This window comes from Lissotriton vulgaris, chromosome 3_1 (genome assembly GCF_964263255.1).
Source record: "Lissotriton vulgaris chromosome 3_1, aLisVul1.2, whole genome shotgun sequence".
Lineage (NCBI taxonomy): Eukaryota > Metazoa > Chordata > Amphibia > Caudata > Salamandridae > Lissotriton > Lissotriton vulgaris.
Genome location: NC_141689.1, coordinates 421,302,384 through 421,314,321, shown reverse-complemented (window position 1 = coordinate 421,314,321; position 11,938 = coordinate 421,302,384). Strand labels below are relative to the sequence as shown.

General features: G+C 49.4%; 1 protein-coding gene across 1 annotated transcript; it reads left to right on the top strand.

Annotated features, from left to right (window-relative positions):
- Window positions 1-935: 935 nt before the first annotated feature.
- On the top strand, window positions 936-8,274 carry CCNO (cyclin O). The gene is made up of 3 exons (XM_086962949.1): window positions 936-1,447; window positions 4,862-5,047; window positions 7,335-8,274. The coding sequence occupies exons 1-3, from the start codon at window positions 947-949 to the stop codon at window positions 7,821-7,823; spliced, it is 1,176 nt and encodes a 391-aa protein (XP_086819075.1). The 5' UTR covers window positions 936-946; the 3' UTR covers window positions 7,824-8,274.
- The last annotated feature ends 3,664 nt before the right edge of the window (window positions 8,275-11,938 follow it).

The window sequence follows — 11,938 nt, the reverse complement described above, 5'->3', positions numbered from 1 at the left end:
AGATGTCTTTGTACGGCCTCTCGCTAGCGCCAGTCGTGAATGTCAAGCCAAAAGGTTTGCATGTTGACAGCATGGGGGACAACCAATATCGATTATAACTAAACACCGTTAAGGGAGATTCTTGAAGTTTCGACACAAAAAAGTGATTCAATGTCCATTTTCTCCTGCTGGTTAGAAATGAACATACTGTGCTGTCTACCTAGTCACTTTCTAAAGCTTTTAACATCCGCGCCTCCACTTGAGAAGAATCGAGAGAGATGTTGCAGCAGAATGGGTTACTTTAGGATGCCTTTAAAATAAGTGGAAATGTGGGACTCCGTAAACACGTTGTATCATAATTAAAATACGCTAGAATGTGTTACTTAAGTGGGGAGGGACGGGAAGGGGTCGAGAATACTTACTTAACCATACTTGAAATGTTGTGTGTATAATGTTGCTCACTATATGAGTATTCTGTACAAATCTTAAATAAAGTGTGGTATTCCTGCTGCAGCGACGGGTTGTTGCACTGGCCGCTTCCCCTTTCTTGTTTCTCTATATTCCTGTCCTATTGTCCTGACTTCTCGGGCTCACACTGAGCCAGGTGGCTGGGTCCATGATCCACTATTTCCGGCGTGCACTTTCTGTGCCTCTGCGCGGGGTTTGCCAGTCCTGCCGCCACAGCCGGCTCCCTGGGGGGTGGAGGCACTCTCTGAAAGGCTTTCCCGGTACCCCCAGGCGCTGGTTACCACGGCAACGTCGACACTCTCGCTGGGGAGGCGGGACCGGCCCTGCAGGTTGCCACGGCCAGTGCCACTGAGCGGCACATTAGCCGGGAAAGCTCCGCATGACGTCACAATACAGGGGTTCTGTAGGCAGCCAGTCAGAGGCGAGCTGGACTGTGGATAAACTCCAGCGCCCGGCCGGGGAGCCTCAGACACCTCTGCAGCATCAGCGCCGACACTTGATGCTCCTCACAGCGCCGCCACCGTATAGCGCTCCGAGGCAGCGCAGCACTAGGATCGGCACATCAGACACAGACAGGTGCAGAGCAGCCATGGTGACCTGCAGCGCTCTGGTCCGCCCCTCTGTCGAGGAGGCGCAGGGTAGCCCCAGCAAGAGGCTGAAGGGTCTCGCGGCTCCCGAAGAGGTGACCCCGGAGGACAGGTCACAGAGTCCGAGCACCTCTCTGCAGAGACCCCCGCTCAGGAGGGACCGGTGCCCCCGGCTACGGAAGCAGAGGATCCCGAGGGGCCCAGACCCGCTGTTCGAGACCCCCCCGAGCAGCGAGCCGTCTTCGGACGAGGAGAGCCCCGGTGACTGCAGCAGCAGCTCCGATCCTGCGGTGATCGGCCCCCTGCGCCTCGACCTACGTAACTTCAGGGACTACGGGGAAGACTGCTACCTGCACAGGAGGGGCGTCGAGAGGGACTTCCTGACCGCGGAGTGCCTGGCTCGGCAGCCACAGGTGGGTCTAATGGTACCTCGCTATAGCGCTTCAACGCGTCACTGGCCTAATAATAGAGCGCCGAGAGCCTGTCTCGGTCATCGCACTCTTGCGCTGCGACCCAAGACGAGAGAGAGAGGGTCAATCTTCCACTGTTACCTCATAATCACTCCCTATAGAATCCTTGCGCGAGATACACAGCGCAGCTGTCGCCATGGTGACTGCCGCACAATAATACACTGCGCCTGGAAGAGCCTCTCCACACGTGCATTAACTTCACCACAATAATACTGCGCCTGGAGTAGCCTCACCACATGTGCATTAACTTCACCCAGCTAGATTGCACTAATCCCCGTTTACGGGAGTAAAGCGATGCAGCTCTTCCTTTTAACATCCACACAAGGGGCCTCATTTATGAGGCTGTGCGTCACTTTTACGCCGCCGGTGGCGTAAAAAATGCGCCTTGTTGCGTCACTTTGTAAACTCCTGCGCCACATTATTCCTGCGTCAGGTATAATGTATGCAAGGGGGGCGTATTGACGCAAGGAAGGGTCGTAGAAGGGACGCAGTGAAATCTATGAGATTTCACTGCGTCACTTTTAGTACGCCGTTGCGTCAAAATCTTGCACCTGCCTCACAGCAGGCGTAAGACTGACGCAGGCCCTTTCACATGGGGCTTGCCCCATGTGAAAGGACGCATTGCTGGAGTTGCGTCACTTTTGTGACACACTCCAGCAATGCGTCACTTTTGCGCTTACAGATATGTCAGAAATACTGACGTGTCTATAACTCCTTGCGACATGATGCGCCATACATTAAATATATGACGCATCAGGAATGTCGCAAGGAGTGCGCACTGAGAAGTGACGCATCGCTGCTTTCACGCAGCGATGCATCATTTCTCATAAATCAGGCCCAAGGAATATTTGTGCCCTTCTGCATTCACACCATGCACTGCGACTTACAGCTTGCAGCCTCTATGCACTGGAAGCAACTTCTGTACCTGGCCACTATCCACGTGCTATACTCGGCCCCTCCTTACACTGGCATCAAGGTAGAGCCAGGTACAGCCCTGAAGTCAGTATAAAGAAGGTTGTTACACAAGCACTTGCTTCTCGTGTAAAGAGGGACCTTCTGTAGACTGACTCCAGGTGCAGTTCCTGGCCCCGCTTTACACCGACTTCAGGTGCTGTAGCTGGTCCATCTTTACACTGATTCCAAGGCCCCTCTTTACAGTGAATCCAGATTCCAAACGTGTACCCCTCTTCACACTGACTCCAGATGCAGTACTCGTCCCCTTCTTTACACTGACTCCAGATGCAGTCCTCGTCCCCTTCTTCCCTTCTTTACACTGACTCCAGATACAGTACTCGTCCCCTTCTTTACACTGACTCCAGATGCAGTACTCGTCCCCCTCTTTACACTGACTCCAGATGCAGTACTCGTCCCCTTCTTTACACTGACTCCAGATGCAGTACTCGCCCCCTCTTTACACTGACTCCAGATGCAGTACTCGCTCTTTCTTTACAATGACTCCAGATGCAGTACTCATCCCCTTCTTTACACTGACTCCAGACCAGATGCTGTACTCGTCCCCTTCTTTACACTGACTCCAGATGCAGTACTCGTCCCCCTCTTTACACTGACTCCAGATGCAGAACTCGTCCCCTTCTTTACACTGACTCCAGATGCAGTACTCGTCCCCCTCTTTACATCGACTCCAGATGCAGTACTCGCTCCTTCTTTACACTGACTCCAGATGCAGTACTCGTCCCCTTCTTTACACTGACTCCAGATGCAGTACTCGTCCCCTTCTTTACACTGACTCCAGATGCAGTACTCGTCCCCTTCTTTACACTGACTCCAGATGCAGTCCTCGTCCCCTTCTTCCCTTCTTTACACTGACTCCAGATACAGTACTCGTCCCCTTCTTTACACTGACTCCAGATGCAGTACTCGTCCCCCTCTTTACACTGACTCCAGATGCAGTACTCGTCCCCCTCTTTACACTGACTCCAGATGCAGTACTCGTCCCCTTCTTTACACTGACTCCAGATGCAGTACTCGCTCCTTCTTTACACTGACTCCAGATGCAGTACTCGTCCCCTTCTTTACACTGACTCCAGATGCAGTACTCGTCCCCTTCTTTACACTTACTCCAGATGCAGTACTTGTCCCCCTCTTTACACTGACTCCAGATGCAGTACTCGTCCCCTTCTTTAAACTGACTCCAGATGTAGTACTCGTCCCCTTCTTTACACTGACTCCAGATGCAGTACTCGTCCCCCTCTTTACACTGACTCCAGATGCAGTACTCGTCCCCTTCTTTACATTGACTCCAGATGCAGTACTCTTACACGTCTTTACAGTGACTCTATATGCAGTACTCGTCCCCTTCCTTACAATGACTCCAGATGCAGTACTTGCCCCATCTTTACACTAACACAAGGTGCTATATCTGGTTCCTCTTTACACTGGCTCGAAATTCTATACCTGGCCCCTCTTTAGACTGACTCTGGGGGCAGATTTGCTTACATTTTGTGTTAAAGAATGTTTATTTAGGATTTACCTCCTATATCATAACTTGTTGTGCACCGGAAAATTGCATTATAGAGATTTTGCATTACTTTGGGTCAAGATGGTGTCCCATGGGTGATGCTGGGCATTCTCATGGTTTTTTATGCAAAGCCCAATCTAGTGACAACAGATGAAAGTGATTTGAGCCAGATAATAACAACCCTTACAGATTGCATTAAAAAGGAGAAATATTAGTATTTCTCCAAACTTATCTGATTTAGCAGGTGTGCTGCACTGCATAGCATACATCCAAAGTGGGAAAAGTTTTAACGTTTGTCTGCATAGTGTTTGTACTTTAAGGGTACTCTTGCACTACAAAACCTATGCTAGACGTGACACATACAACGAACATTGTGTGATAGTGCAAAGGTTGTGTGTTGCACTAGGCCACCCAGGTTTTAAATCTGCCCCTCTGTACACTAACAGATGATGCCCTATTTGGACCCTATTTTGAGTAAGATCTGACGCTGTACCCGGCCCCTGTTTACACCAATGGCTAATGCTATATCTGGTCCCCATTCACACTAACAGCTGATTCTGGCCACTCTACACTAACAGCAGATGCTACACCCGGCCACCATACACTAACAACAGATGCTATACTTGGCCACTCTACACTAATAGCAGATTCTGTACCTGGATCCTCAAACCTGGTGCTTAGACTCGAGGTGATACAGTTGCGTCTCTCCGTCGTTGGTATTCTCCTTTCATTGAATATTGTGGTAAAGACCTTATGCCTCACGGTACTCTCATAGCCATGACTTGATAGTAAACCAGGTACTTCATACCAAAGTCTGAAATTTCAAACTGTGTGATTGTTTTCATGCACTGATTTCTTTCTGTGTGTTCTAATGACAGGTGAAGCCAGAGTCTCGCTGCAAACTCATCAGTTGGCTCATCCCGGTGCACAAGCACTTCAACTTGGGCTTCGAGTCGCTATGTTTGGCCATCAACATCCTAGATCGCTTCCTCTGCTGCACCCCAGTAGCCTCTGACTGCTTCCAGCTGGTGGGGGTGACATCTCTTCTCATTGCATGTAAACAGGTAAGAACACGGTACAGTTGTAACCTGCAACACAGAGATATCTTGAAAACATGTTTACCACCTGCTCTAAAGCATCTGTCACCACCAATTCTTATACCTCTGAGAGTAAATGTATAAAATCTCTATTCTTGTGTATGAAATATTCTCTACTTTTTTTTGCTGTGGGAAAGGATGTCTACGTGGTGTCTAAGTATGTGGTGCAGAAATAAATGTATATAGTGACTGCAAAATCAATATTTTATTAAAGACACAAAGACGACTTTTATATCAATATATAACCTTTGCATTTTATTTTGAAAAACGTACTATATTCCCTGGGGCATATTTAATAAGCTGTGCTGCATGATCGGGAAAGGGCAGGAATGCGCTGTACTTAACAACATAGGGGCTTATTTACAACCCAGTGCATCACCATTTTAATCCGTTGGCTGCGCCGCCGATTTTGCAGAAGTGCGGCACTTCCGCAAAACGGGCGGGCCGCGTCGGCCATTGGCTGACGGCAGCACCAGTGAGGTAGTGCTGGCCGACGGCAGCATGGAAGGGGTTAAAGTGACTCACCAGCAGCACAAGGGGCTTGTAAATAAGCCCCAAGCTGCACATTCCTGTCATTTCCCAGGGCTGGAGCACAATGTGCTGCCTAGTGCCAACGCAGGATTGTTTTGTGCAGGAACTGTTAACTTCCTGCACAAAAACAATCCTGTGAGGCATTTTCCTCTTTCTGTGTGCTGCAGAATGCAGCACATATAGAAAGAGGAAGTAACAAGGTGGAATAAAGATATTTCTCCTCTTTACGCCACACCTGGAGAGGTGTAGCCTTTTGACACATTCCCAGGTCCACCATTGAAGGTAAATGTGGGAATGCACCAAAACCCATAGGTGGATGCGTGTAAACACCCACGCTCCACCCATGGAACACCTCCCTGGTGCAGAGTAACGCAACACAGCAACCTGCACTACATTGTGTTACTATGGATTTATTAAGCCACTCAGGACCACACAAGGTGGTCATGCTGGCTTGATACATCCTACTTAGGTTTTGCGTCTCCCTTGCGCCCATTGGTGCAAGGGTACAAAACCTACATAAATATGCCCCTCAATTTTATATAATAGGTGGACAAGGTGGTAGTATCAAATCAGCCTGACATCTCTGATATGTCTTTAACCATCCACTTAATCCTAAAGTCTCTGTGTCGCCTTAAACTGCGGAATGACAGACCATGGCAGTTATGTTATCTTGCTATATTCCCAAAGTGCACGCATTTTGCTACGGTTGGTGGAGATGTAAGCATTGAAGGTTTCAGATACAATTTAATTTGTTTCCACACTTCTCACTTTGCTTGTATTTTCCTTATTGATGTAATAGTTGCTTCTGTATCTTGCTTTAAAATGAAATGAGTAGATATCACCAACTGCTAATCTAGATTAGATTAATAATACAGAAAGTGCTACTGGTGGCTGTGGTACGGCGTCATCGTCTCAATACTAGGCACTGATGTTCACATGGCTGTCGGTGTGCAGGTGCATACTGCATAGTTAGTGGGTGGCACAGCCGCCCAGAACCTCACAGCACAGAAGGGTGCCAGGCTTGATGCTGTGCCTGCCTGAGGGCAGTTTGTACCTCAAGTTGCCCTGACCCAGTTCTAGGCTAACGTAGCATTCTCACGTGGTTGAATATGACATTTTAGAATACAAAATAGATTTAAAAAAAGGTAAAAATGTCATGCCTAGTATGTATTTCTATATAAAATGCAAAGTTTTTCTATCACTTGCACCTTCCATTATCCAACTTGTAAAGCTATCCCAGTCTGAGCACTAACTCTTAAACTCCAATCCTAACCATAACACCTACCTTTACTCTACTCAGCTTAAATGTAACTTAACCCTGATCCAATCCTAACCCTTACCCCACCCTCATCCGTACATCTCATTTTACCTAATCTCTCATGTCATATCCACCCTTCATCCTCTAAAAATAACCCTAAGTATTCCCTTAATGCCCAACCGGGCGTTTTTCATCACTTTTGTGTAGTCGACTTTTTTTTCTCTTATTTCTATCTTTATTTTCTCTCGATTTATTTTGGTACACACCCTTTTTAATTATATTTTTAACCGCAATCTTCTCCCATACTGAGGTTTCTAAATATTTATAGTAGCTGCACCGTAGTTAGTTGGAATGTGCCTATATGACAACGACTTACGTTGAACGGCCCTTCTGATTGGGTGTTAGGAGCGGGTTTGTGGTATTCTCAGAACACTCGACGCTAAACGTTGTCCTTGTTCTCCTCAGATTGAAGTGCGCCCCCCACGGGTGAAGCAGCTGCTGGCCCTCTGCTGTGGCGCCTTCTCGCGCGAGCAGCTGTGCAACCTGGAGTGCATCGTCCTGCTGAAGCTGCACTTCCGCCTGGACGCCCCGACGTTACACTACTTCCTGGAACACTATACCCACATGCGACTGGCACACAGCGAGTCTTGCAAGAAGGACAACGTCGAGGCGCTGAACGCCAGAGCCTTTGCTACTGGAGTGGCAGAGCTGAGCCTGGCCGACTACGCCTTCAACGCTTTCCCTCCATCGCTTCTCGCCATTTGCTGCCTGGGCCTGGGGGACAAGATGCTGCACCACGAGAGGCCACTAGACCTGCACATCAGTGGCTATTCTGATCTGCTGATCCAGGACTGCTCAGAGAAGCTGCAGCTGCTGGTATCTCTGAACGTGGACTCCTTACCTCGCCTGCTACCTGCAGGACTTTCTGAAAAGTGTGGGACAACTCAGCTGTAGCTGGAGGGACAGATGCACTGGAATCCAGAGTACTGAACTTTTAAGAATGCAGACATTCTCTTTTATCAGTGTTCTAATGTGTTTAATTTCTAAATATTTTTGTATGAGCTGCAAGCTTTACCAGATGGATGCGAACGTCTGAAACAGTATTTGCCGAACTCCTGATGACTTGAACAGTGACATTAATACAATGTATTTTTATTTATTTACAAAGCACTGCGTTGTGTAGGGCATTCAGAGTAAGACACGTGAATTATTTATGAGGCCTTTTTCTAAAATGTTAGAAATGGAATTGTGGTTTGCAAAATACTTTGCACACACACACACACAAACATGTTTAAAATAACCTTTGGCATTTTTACATTTTGTAGAATTTCAATAATGTTTGTTTTTATTTAAACATGGCGGTTCCTAGATGAACCATTACACTTGGAAAAATAAAACACAGTTAAATTAAGACTATATTTATTACTTGTATTTTAGGTTCTGTTTCATTGATGTGCCACTATTGATCGTGGCATTACCACATTGGCTGGAATCCCTTAAGCAACTTTCTGATATTCTCATGCTATGTTTCCTTTGTGGGCAGAATGGTGGGTGGGGCTGCTCTACTCAAGGAGCAGGGTAGGGGCGGAGTGCTATGCCCACTCAAGTGCGCAATGACTGTTTCCTGTTCCTGGAAGCAGACTCAGGAGAGCAGGAGCACAGATGATCCAGGACCTGGCCTCGAGGTAAGATAAAAAAATATATATATTCACAACCCCTGCTCCTCCACCACGACACCGCACCCTCCAGTGTCCTTTCCTGTGTTTCTCGCCTCCCTGCTGTCCAGTCCCCCCCGCAGCACTTCTTAATGGCAGCCGCTGTATGGCCATGTGCAGTGGGTGACAGGCAAGCCTGTCTGTGTCCGTCCGCCGCTGGACCGCGCCCAGCACCAAGGACCCTTCCTCTTGGACACTCCACCGCTACACAACAGAACCCTCCTCACCATCAGCCTTGGATGCCACACCTCCTGTCATCTAGCATCACTGTAGAATTCCCTTGCACCCTGCGCCTGCCAAAACTGCAAATGCACCTTCTGCAAAATCAGCACACCAGCGCCTCCTGCCGCCCAGCCGGCCAATAGCGCAGCAGACTGGCTCAACTGCATCCTCCTTAACGTGTGATCCCTCCACAAAGATGCAACAGAAATCTGGGACCTCCCCGATGCCACCTCTTCAGACTGCCTTGTTCACGGAAACCTGGACCAACCTCTGCTCCGGACCGTACATCACCTTTCACAATCCACGACCGCTACAAATTCACCCGCGCGGACCGGCCCGAGCGCCCAGGAGAAGGCATCGCCATTGTCTAAAAAAGCACACCCTGACAGACCATGCACTCTAATGATCTGACAGCTATCATGGAACACCTTCACCTCCAGATCCGTAAAAACCCCACCCTCCCCGGCACCCTCGTCAACCGATGTCATTGTAGACCTCATCGCACCCCAGGCTCTCCCATCCACTCACTAGTCAAGTCAATAAATTTATATAGCGCGCTACATACCCAGAGGGTCTCAAGGCGCTTGAGGAAGGGTGGGGAATTACTTGTCAAATATCCACGTTTTAAGTTGCTTTCTGAATGCTAGGTGGTTCTGAGTAAGGCGAAGATGAGTGGGAAGTGAGTTCCAGGTTTTAGCTGCCAGGTAGGAGAAGGATCTACCTCCCATGGTGGTTTTGTTGATGCGAGGTACAGTGGCAAGGGCTTGGTTGGAGGATCGTAGCTGGCGGGAGGGGGTGTAGAAGGACAGTCGTGTGTTGAGGCATTCGGGTCCGATTTCGTAGAGTGCTTTGTGTGCGTGGGTTAGGAGCCGGAAAGTAATTCTCTTATTGACGGGGAGCCAATGGAGGTTTTTCAGGTGGCCAGAGATGTGTTCTTTACGCGGTATGTCTAATATGAGCCTGGCTGAAGCGTTCTGGATGCGTTGGAGTTTTTTCTGGATTTTTGCGGTGGTACCGGCGTAGAGGGTGTTTCCGTAGTCCAGTCGGCTCGTGACCAGAGCGTGAGTGACTGTTTTTCTAGTTTCGGTGGGGATCCAGCTAAATGTTTTTTTGAGCATGCGAAGAATGTTGAAGCAAGATGAAGAAACGGCGTTGACTTGTCTGTTCATCGAGAGTGAGGAATCCAGGATGACGCCCAGGTTGCGTGCGTGGTCCGTCGGGATAGGTGCTTTTCCAAGGGCCTCTGGCCACCAAGAGTCATCCCAGGCGGAGGGGGAGGTGCCTAGGATGAGGACTTCTGTTTTGTCTGAGTTCAGTTTCAGACGGCTGTGCTTCATCCATTCGGCTACTTCTTTCATTCCTTCATGCAGGTTGGTTTTGGCCGTGTTCGGGTCTTTGGTGAGTGATAGGATCAGTTGAGTGTCGTCGGCGTAGGAGATGATGTTGAGGTTGTGTTGGCGTGCGATGGCCGCAAGGGGGCTCATGTATACGTTGAAGAGGGTGGGGCTGAGTGAGGACCCTTGGGGTACGCCGCAGATGACTTCAGTGGCCTCTGACTTGAGTGGTGGGAGGCGGACTCTCTGGGTTCTTCCGGTGAGGAACGAGGTGATCCATTCCAGTGCTTTTCCATGGATTCCGACGTTTCTGAGGCGTTGTAAAAGGGTGCTATGACAGACCGTGTCGAAGGCTGCGGAGAGGTCGAGGAGGATAAGGGCAACTGTGTCTCTATTGTCCAGTAGAGTTCGAATGTCGTCTGTTGCTGCTATGAGGGCGGTTTCAGTGCTGTGCTTGGCTCGGAAGCCGGATTGTGAGGAGTCGAGGGATTTGTTGGTTTCGAGGAATGCGGCGAGCTGGTTGTTGACCGCTTTCTCGATGACTTTGGCCGGGAATGGAAGGAGTGAGATAGGGCGGTAGTTTTTGAGTTCGGTGGGGTCAGCTGTGGGTTTCTTCAGGAGGGCGCTGAGTTCGGCATGTTTCCAGCTTTCCGGGAAGGTTGCGGAGTTGAGGGAGCAGTTGATGACGTCTCGGAGGTGCGGTGCTATAATGGAGTTTGCTTTGTTAAAGATGTGGTGAGGGCATGGGTCTGTGGGGGATCCAGAGTGGATAGAGTTCATCAGACGGATGGTGTCCTCAGTGGAAATTGGCTTCCAGTCATTGAGGATGTTCAGGGGGGAGTGGGGGTCCTGCAGGGGGTTGGGTGGGTTGGTCTTCGGGTCGGTTGTCGAAGCTGTTGTGGATGTCTGCAATTTTGTTGTGGAAGAATGAGGCTAGGGAGTTGCAGAGGGCTTGAGAGGGGGTGATGTCGTTGGAGTTGGCCGAGGGGTTGGTAAATTCCTTGACGATGTTGAATAATTCCTTGCTGTTGTGGGCGTTGTTATCTAGTCGGTCCTTGAAAGTGGCTTTCTTGGCATTCCGGATCAGTTGGTGGTGTATGCGGGTGGCGTTTTTGAAGGCGTCCTTGGTGCTGGTGGTTGGGTCTTTTTTCCAGGCCTTTTCAAGGGAGCGGCAGAGTTTCTTGGATTTCTTAAGATCATCGTTGAACCAGGAGGCCTTCTTGCTGCCTAGTTTGATTTGTCGTTTTTTCAGTGGTGCTAAGATGTCGGCGCTGTTGGATAACCATTGGGTGAGGTTGGCGGCTGATTGGTCTGGGTTTGAGGAGTGAGCTGGGGGGTTTTGAAGAAGCGATGAGGAGATCTGGTCGATGGTGATTTTGTTCCAGTTTCTTTGCAGAGTGGGTTGGGGGTGGTTGTTGGAAGTGGGCTTGTTGTAGGTGAAGTGAACGCAGCTGTGGTCAGTCCAAAGGAGAGCTGTGGTGTGGCTGAAGGAGACATGTTTGCTGGAGGTGAAGATAGGGTCGAGTGTGTGACCTGCGATGTGGGTGGAGGTGGTGACAAGTTGTTTAAGTCCGAGGTTGGCGAGGTTGTCCAAAAGGGTGGTGGTGTTGCGGTCGTTGTTCTTATCAAGGTGAAAGTTGAGGTCTCCCAAAAGGGTGTAATCCTTGGAGGGGAGCGCGTGTGGAGTGATGAAGTCCGTGATGTCTTCACTAAACTGTGCGCGGGGTCCTGGTGGCCTGTAAAGGAGGGTGCCTCTGAGTGTGGTTTTGGGGTCGATGTGGATCTGGAAGTGAAGGTG

Coding starts and splice junctions, on each gene's coding strand:
- CCNO (XM_086962949.1), top strand. CDS start 947: ATGCTCCTCACAGCGCCGCCACCGTATAGCGCTCCGAGGCAGCGCAGC. Junction 1,448..4,861: donor GCCTGGCTCGGCAGCCACAG/GTGGGTCTAATG, acceptor TTCTAATGACAG/GTGAAGCCAGAGTCTCGCTG. Junction 5,048..7,334: donor TTCTCATTGCATGTAAACAG/GTAAGAACACGG, acceptor TGTTCTCCTCAG/ATTGAAGTGCGCCCCCCACG.